General features: G+C 38.2%; 1 protein-coding gene across 16 annotated transcripts in view; it reads right to left on the bottom strand.

Moving 5' to 3' along the window:
* Positions 1-2,898: 2,898 nt before the first annotated feature.
* LOC117016645 (protocadherin alpha-C2) overlaps positions 2,899-8,558 on the bottom strand; it is a 177,649-nt gene continuing 171,989 nt past the window's right edge. For 11 of the 16 annotated variants that reach the window (XM_033096131.1, XM_033096132.1, XM_033096125.1 and 8 more), the window contains exon 4: positions 2,899-5,637. In XM_033096131.1, coding sequence (XP_032952022.1) covers positions 5,327-5,637 — 311 coding nt within the window. In that variant the 3' untranslated portion in view covers positions 2,899-5,326. The remainder of the gene's footprint in view (positions 5,638-8,558) is intronic. The other 5 variants (XM_033096136.1, XM_033096126.1, XM_033096137.1 and 2 more) reach the window with 4 other exon arrangements.

The raw sequence follows: 8,558 nt of genomic DNA, 5'->3' as shown, positions 1-8,558 counted from the left end.
CAGGCTCATTGACTGAAGTCTCCATCCTAATTATAATAGATGTGTGTGTGTGTGTGTGTGTGTGTGTGTGTGTGTGTGTGTGTAGAGAGAGAGAGAAAAGTGTGGAAAAATACACCTAAAGTGTTAACACTGGATACCTGCGTGAGGGAGAATTGAAAGAAACTGGTGAGCTGATTAATAATTTTTCTTTCTATGCCTTTGGATTCTTTGATTTATTAAAAAAGAACATGTGTTACTTTTATACTAAAACTGCAATGTCACATAAAATTAAATAAAGTTAGGCTAGTGAAAGCAAGGATTAAAAACGGGAACTATTCAATCAATCTCCTGCATGTTTATGCCTTGGTTGTCAATTTCTTTTAGCTTTGCTCTAAGACTAGCAACTTACTGAATGCTTGTCTGAATTGTTCATGTTCTTCGTGGGTTTATGATGGCCAGGTCACATCATAACCTAACAAATTGCTGGGCTTTATGTTTTTCACAACCCACTCTTCCTCGTTTCTTTATGCAGACTAGACTCCATGCTGTGGAACTAAATCTATCTCTGGTGTCTATCAGAGCTTAAGCTCACAGACAAACTCACAGACTTTTTTTTTTTTTTTGAGACAAAAGACTTTTAAGATTTAATGTTTCAGCAGGCATTTCCCCATGGATCAACCCCAAGAGAAAATGGGAACCAATATACATTACCTAACTAGTTCTGACATTAGGGTTACTCTATACCACTCTTAGGCACAGCTTCAAAGGGAGACTAGTGCCAGGTTCATTTACTAATAATAGAAGTGTGTGTGTGTGTGTGTGTGTGTGTGTGTGTGTGTGTGTGTGTGTGCATGTGTGTGTGTACGTAAAACACAAAGGGATTTCTCAGGTTGCAAGTTATATGTTCTGCTAGCCAATAGCCAAGCTAATTCTGGGAGAAATTATGTGATCAGCTCCTTCCACAAGGAGAGGAAGCACATGAAAAGATGATGAAATGGGGTCAAGGAGTGGACAACTTGCCATTTCTTATGGGAGCTCTTGGGGCTTTCAAGTCCCAGGGAAGTATATCTGTAGTTTCTTGTCTGTTTTAGTGTACCTCTTGATATTTTGGTGGTTTTAAAATATAGATTTAACACTAGAATTGCATTAATGTTTGGTTAATTACATTTGTGATTTAGGATTGAGTTTTGAATTTATAAAACATTAAAATACACGAATACGAGATCCTGAAACTTAGAATCTTACTTAGCAGACTAAAAGCCAACAGCCAAAGCTCTGAACACACACTGGGTAACCTCACCCTTTAAAATTAGATAAGTTGCAATTCTTTATAAAGTGAATCCTGCACTCTGTATACGTGAGATCCATATCAAGTAGCCTGGCCCTTAGAAGAGACCGAATTTGGGTTGTTTCTGATGAGTGGTAGGATACTAGGCAAATTTGGAGACCTTTGGTGTGTTGCCCATCTGTCAGAAGTTCTTGGAGGTGACTCTTCTCTTTCTCTCTCAAGCTGTTGTACTTAGGCTCACTTGGAATTTATTCATTTCAACATGCAGAGTCTTTTGGTCCCTGGCTTTCAGCTCACTGACCATCGATGTGTATGTAACAGCTATAAAGAGACTGGTCACTTGACCACTTACTTAGAGACCTGATTATTATTCATAATGGAAAGAGGTAAAGAGGTATGAAACTGACTTCTTTTCCTTCAGGGGTGAGTAAAAAAGTGAAGGAATAAAATATTTTTATTGCAAAGTCTATGCTGATTTATTTTACCATCACTCATTCACATTTTTAAAGTGTCCTGAGTGTAATAGCTAAATCTGTGAAAAAGGGGTAAGGAGATAGCAGAAATGATTCATCATCATCGTAATACTAACAACAACAACTATCTATTGAGCATTATGGTGCACCAGACAGCTAAAACCTTCTTAAGATCTTTCTATATCTTCCCCACAAATTTATAAGGTCTGTACTATAATTTTTCTTATTTTATAGATGGTAAGATTGAGGTTGAAAAACTAAGAGTAGTGGCTTGCCCAAGGTTCCCCAGCTAGGAAGCTGCAGAGCTGTACCAGTTTCTTTCTTTCTGTAAGTAGCCACCACACATCCCAGTTTGCCTGGGATAGCCCAGTCTACATCTTATATCCTGAATAATTATTAATGGTGTCTCCTTTCTATCTCAGAAATGGACTCGATAACAAATTAAATGGTCACTCTATCTCAAGGTTTCTCATTCTTGGTACTGACATTCTGGGCTGGAAAATTCTTTGTTGTGGGGTGCTGTCCTGTGCATTGCAGGGCGTTTTAGTAGCATCTTTGACCTTGACCCACTAGATGCCAGTAGCACCCCTCATGCAAGTAACAAAAACCAAAGATGTCTCCAGATGTTGTCCCCTGAGGGGCAAAACTGTTCCCAGTTGAGAATCACTGCATCAAAAGCCTATGCTCATAACAATTTAACTACAGAAGGAAAATATAGTCTATTTGTTATAGAACATGCACCATGAACTGAACCTACCTATTGCAGTGGCTGGCAGAAACCCTGTACTCAATAAAAGTTAATTTCTTGGGGGCATATTTGACTTCCCAACTGTGCAGAAGTACAAGGGCTAAACAAATAATGAACAAGATGACTGGAGGGCTCTAGTGATAACAATTGGTTTGTCTTATTAGAGAAGACTGAAACAGTGTACTGGGAAGTGACCCAGAAACCTCCTGGCTGCCCATGCTAGTGATATTGTGGCATTTGGTTCTTGATTCCATGGGGTGTTTTGCCTTTGTAATGGTCATAAAAGCCAGGGAGATAGCCAGAGAGTGACACAGTAAGTTTCATTCTGCAACTTTTTTCAATAATAACAGCTAAGGATAATCGTTATTCTATTTTCTCCTACTCTTATACTTAGAAATGACCACCATTTCTTTCATACCACCATTTTCCATTTATTAGCAATAACAGAGGCAATACCAGTAGCACCAATTAAAAATGAATCCACATGACGTGTTTTATCCTTACAGCTGTAATAACTAGTAACTAACATGGATTGGAGAGCACTTTGCAAAGGTAAAAAGTGCTGTACAGATACATTATAATTATCATCATTAATAAATTAGCCCGATTCTCCTAGTATTCAAAAGGCACGTAAGGTCAGATACATGGGCTTCAGTGGGGCAAAATGATCACAATCCACAATGTAGCAATGGTTCACATGTGTTGGCAACACGTTTTACCCCATGCAATCCTGCAGAGCTGAGTTACACACCCTTCAAAATATGGGAGAATGAAGCTAAAAGTAGAAAACAGATTTTTGTTGTTGTTGAGAGTTCATGCTTTTGTTTTAACAACAGACTCCTACCTCTTTTACGTTCACTTTTAAAAGATAATATAATTACTCAAACTTCTAAATTGTACATTTTAACAAAGTTAAAATTTCTTATTTAAGGTGACAGTAAATTTTATTATTCTCTATGAGCTGATATTCCAGATATCATTAGAATTTCAAAGCATTCTGCAACTTCAAAGAGGTCAGATTGGTAAATTTTGTGCTTGCACACCCTCAGGGAATATCCTCAATATTCATTCCAGAATTGTTACTAGAAAAAAACAGCTTTATCCATTCCCTTGCCAATAGGAGTCTTGGCAAGAGACAGCTCTTGGCTGACCATAAATAAAATTCTTTGAATCACCAGTATCTTGATTTAAGAAAGAAATTTTACTGTGTCTTACATACACAAAAGCTGATTGATTAACAATGGTTAAAAAAACACTACTCCACTTTTTCACAGGTGTACAAAAGGAAATATAATGGAATTACATTCAACAATAAAGCTTAAATTTCACTCTAGGTAATAGTTGCATAAACATTCACATACACAAGCACAGAGTAAGTATAGTTCAGGAGTCTTATAATAGCATACAGCATACATATGGGAGATTGATTTCAGGTAACATCATAGGTGTTAGCAAGATTAGCAATTCAGAGTGTTATAGAAAAGGTAAACAAAACCAAAGGGAAGGTGTAGGCTAGCACACCAAGACAAATCACAGAATTAGAGGATTGAAAAGTCTGCTCACTGTAGGTATGAGAAAACAATATTTTTCTTCAATTTCTGGGTCTTGACATAGTTGGCTAGAGAAGGTTATGTATTCAAAGTGCACGTAATTGTTTCTTAGAAAAGAGAGAGAGAAAGATTCTTTTATTTAGTAATTAATACATGCAAGAGGCAGCCCCCGAGTGACCTGAAAGAGTAAAGCTGTGATTGGCAGGTGGCCGGTATAATACAGATGTTTCAGACAATTCTCTTAAAGCACTTCTGTAGCAGCAATGATCATTTAAATGGCTGTAGGCTGAATTCTCTTTTGAGGGGAGTTTAGGGAAATTGTCTTCATCATATTTCTCTTTAAAGATTTAGAGTTATAGATTTTCTCTTTTTTAAATAAATCTATCAAACAACAAACAGCATAAGTGAGGTGCTGGGGTTGTCTTTTTCTCTTTTGCTTTTGCATATGTGTTATTAGAAAGGGATCTGGCTTTTTCATAAGCATTGTGTGCAAAAGAATTTTTAATAACGTGAGCACAAAGGACATATACAGGAAACACATCAGATCTACTTCAGTTGCCCTGGCTGGCCCCCTGTTAAACACTGAACTATTGGCTTGTAGATACAATGCAGGCTTAGGGTATAATGACATCATAGCCAACAGACTTAAGGGACTCCTGGAGCCTTGTCAGTGAGGGCAGTTTTGTCTGCTAAAGGGTGGCCACCACCTCTTGAGTTGTAAGATTTAGAAAGTCTGGTCCCTTTTACATTTTGCATTTCCCCTCCATACTGGTAACTCCTCCCACTGTTTTTATTTGCCCTTGTTTCCCAGCCCTCCTTGCACCAACTGGTCTAATCTAGCCCATCCCAGCCAATGTCTGGTACTCACACACCCCCGGTGGCCACACATACCCAGTGGCCACAGATACTCAAGCTGCTCAATCTCAAAACCTTTCAGCCTGCCCTGCAAGTGTCATCAAGACAGGATCCCCGGAGCACAGGGCAGAGAGTCCAACCTCTCACTGGCGGGGCTGGGAAGCCTCTCCTTTGCGGCGGAGGAGAAAGGAAACTTGGGTCTGCTTTTTAGGTTCTGAAAACAAGCCAGAGTGGAGAGAAAGAGTTAACACCAGACTTAGTAAAGCTTTTAAGACAAAACCTGTTAAATGAGATCTAGACAGACACAGGGAACTTTCTGCAGATTTCTGAGGTCTATGAGAGGGCTAGGAGAAAAGAGTAGGGAGTTGCTACATGGGAGAGATTTGCCATTATTACAAAAACTGGCTAAGTGGCTTGTTTCCATTACATGACCTCACTGGTCACTGTTGTCAGTCGTGCTGTTCCCTTTCTCTTTTTTCTCCTGGGTCTTGTTACCCTTCTTCTTTTTCTTCTTTTTCTTGGTCTCCTCCTTTTTGCCGAAGGTTATGAAGTCACTTTTGTCAATTTGGCTGTTAGTAGGCTCCTGCCGGATGGAGATGATTGCAGGAGATCCTGGGATAATGAATTTGTCTGGCAACTCACCGGGACCAGATTGTTTGGGGTTGCCTGGTCCATATTTAAAGGTCCAGCTGTTGCTATTGACACCAGCACCGACTGGAGGGGACACCTCTCCTGCCTCTGGTTCTGAAAGACAAAACATTAAAAGTCAGTAACAGTCAGCACATGTCTTCCACGCCACATTCGTGGGTAGAATACAGAAAAGTTACACAGGCCACATTCGTGGGTAGAATACAGAAAAGTTATACAGGCCTAGCCCCCAAGAAATTGTGGGTCATTCTTCAAGCCTGAGGACAAGGGCAATGTTTGAAAACAAGCAGAAAGGCAGATTTTCGCACCAGAGGGTCCACAAATCTAATTTTCTAGTAAAATATTTTGGTTCTTTGTGAAGAATTTCCTAAAGGACGTGTTTGTGATTATCTTGCCTGGAAAGTGTACTGGATTAAAGCAGAATATGCAATAAAATACCTAGGGATCACTTTAACCAAGAAAGTGAAAGACCTATATGCTGAAAATTGTAAGACTTTAATAAAAGAAATTGAAGAAGACAGAAATAAATGGATATTCCATGCTCATGGATTGGAAGAATTAATATTGTTAAAATGTTCGGGGTGGGAGATGAGGGTAAGGGGGATCAAGTATATGGTGATGGAAGGAGAACTGACTCTGGGTGGTGAACACACAATGTAATTTACAGATGATGTGATACAGAATTGCACACCTGAAATCTATGTAATTTTACTAACAATTGTCACCCCAATAAATTAAAAAAAAAAATGTTCATACTACCCAAGGTAATCTATCAATTCAGTGCAATCCCTATCAAAATTCCAATGCCAGTTTTTCACAGAAATAGAACAAACAATCCTAAAATTTGTGTGGAGTCATAAAAGATTCCAAATAGCCAAAAAAATCTTGAGAAAGAAGAACAAAGCCAGAGATATCATGCTCCCTGATTTCAAATTATATTACAAGGTTATAGTAATCAAAACAGTATGATATTGGCATAAAAACACACAAAGACCAATGGAACAAAATGGAGAGGCCAGAAATAAACCCGCACATTTATGGCCAATTAATTTATGACAAAGTAGCCAAGAATATACAATAGGGAAAGGACAGTTTCTTCAATAAATGGTGTTGGGAAAACTGAACAGCCACATGCAAAAGAATGAAACTGGACCACTATCTTATACCATACACAAAATTAAGTCAAAAAGTATTAAAGACATGAATGTAAGACCTGAAACCATAAAACTCCTAGAAGAAAGCATAGGGATAAGTTCCTTGACCTCAATCTTGGCAATTATTATTATTTTTTTAATTTCACACCAAAAGCAACGGCAAGAAAAGCAAAAATAAACAAATGAAACTATAATACATGAAACTAATGGGACTACATCTACACAGAAAAAAAACTCATCCACAAAATGAAAAGGCAACCTATTAAATGAGAGAAAATATTTGTAAATCATATATCTGATAAGGAGTTAATATCTAAAATAAGTAAAGAACTCATCCAACTCAATAGCAAAAAACAATGCAATCAATTAAAAAATGAGCAAAAGATCTGAACATTTTTACAAAGAATACATACAGATGGCCAACAAGTATGTGTAACGGTGCTTAAAATCACTAATCATTAGACAAATGCAAATCAAAACCACAATGAGATTCCACCTTACACCAGTCAAAATGGCTACTATCAAAAAGACAAAAAATAGCAAATGTTGGTGAGGATATAGAGAAAAGGAAATCCTTGTACACTGTTGGTAGGAATGTAAATTAGTGCAGCCACTACAGAAAACAGTATGGAGGTTCCTCAAAAAATTAAAAATAGAACTACCATAGGATCCAGCAGTTTAACTTCTGGGTATTTATCCGAAGAAAACAAAAATACTAATTCGAAAAGATATGAATACCCCCATGTTCATTGCAGCACTATTTACAATAGTGAAGATATGGACGCAATGTGTATGTCCACTGATGAATGAATGGATAAAGAAATTGTGGTATGTGTATGCAATGGAACATTATTCAGCTATAAAAAAAGAATGAAATCCTGCCATTTGTGACAACATGGATGGACCTCAAGGGCATTATGCTAAACGAAATACGTCAGACAAAGACAAATACCATGTGATATCACTTATATGTGGAATCTTAAAAACAATAACAACAACAAAAAACAAACTCATCAATACATAGAACAGATTGGTGGTTGGGGGGATAGTGAAATGGGAGAAGGGAGTCAAAAGGTACAAACTTCCAGTTATAAAATAAGTCATGGGGATGTAATGTACAGCATGGTGACTATAGTTAATAATACTATATTGCATATTTAAAAGTTGCTAAGAGTGTAGATCCTAAAAGTTATCACAAGAAAAAAGTTTTGTAACTGTTTATAGTGACTTACATTAACTAGACTTATTGTGATCATTTTACAATGTATACAAATATCGAATCATTATGTTGTACATCTAAAATATGTCAATTAGGGCTGGCCCGGTGGCTCAGGCAGTTAGAGCTCCATGCTCCTAACTCTGAAGGCTGCCGGTTCGATTCCCACATGGGCCAGTGGGCTCTCAACCACAAGGTTGTCAGTTCAATTCCTCGACTCCCGCAAGGGATGGTGGGCAGCGCCCCCTGCAACTAAAATTGAACACGGCACCTTGAGCTGAGCTGCCGCTGAGCTCCTGGATGGCTCAGTTTGTTGGAGCGCATCCTCTCAACCACAAGGTTGCCGGTTTCGACTCCCGCAAGGGATGGTGGGCTGTGCCCCCTGCAACTAGCAATGGCAACTGAACCTGGAGCTGAGCTGAGCCCTCCACAACTAAGACTGAAAGGACAACAACTTGAAGCTCAATGGCACCCTCCACAACTAAGATTGAAAAAGACAACAACTTGACTTGGAAAAAAAAGTCCTGGAAGTACACACTGTTCCCCAATAAAGTCCTGTTCCCCTTCCCCAATAAAATCTTTAAAATAAATAAATAAAGTATGTCAATTATACCTTAATTATAAACACACACACACACACACACACA

The sequence above is a fragment of the Rhinolophus ferrumequinum genome, chromosome 24 (assembly GCF_004115265.2).
Source record: "Rhinolophus ferrumequinum isolate MPI-CBG mRhiFer1 chromosome 24, mRhiFer1_v1.p, whole genome shotgun sequence".
NCBI classification, from domain to species: domain Eukaryota; kingdom Metazoa; phylum Chordata; class Mammalia; order Chiroptera; family Rhinolophidae; genus Rhinolophus; species Rhinolophus ferrumequinum.
This window is presented reverse-complemented; position numbering and strand designations above follow the sequence as displayed.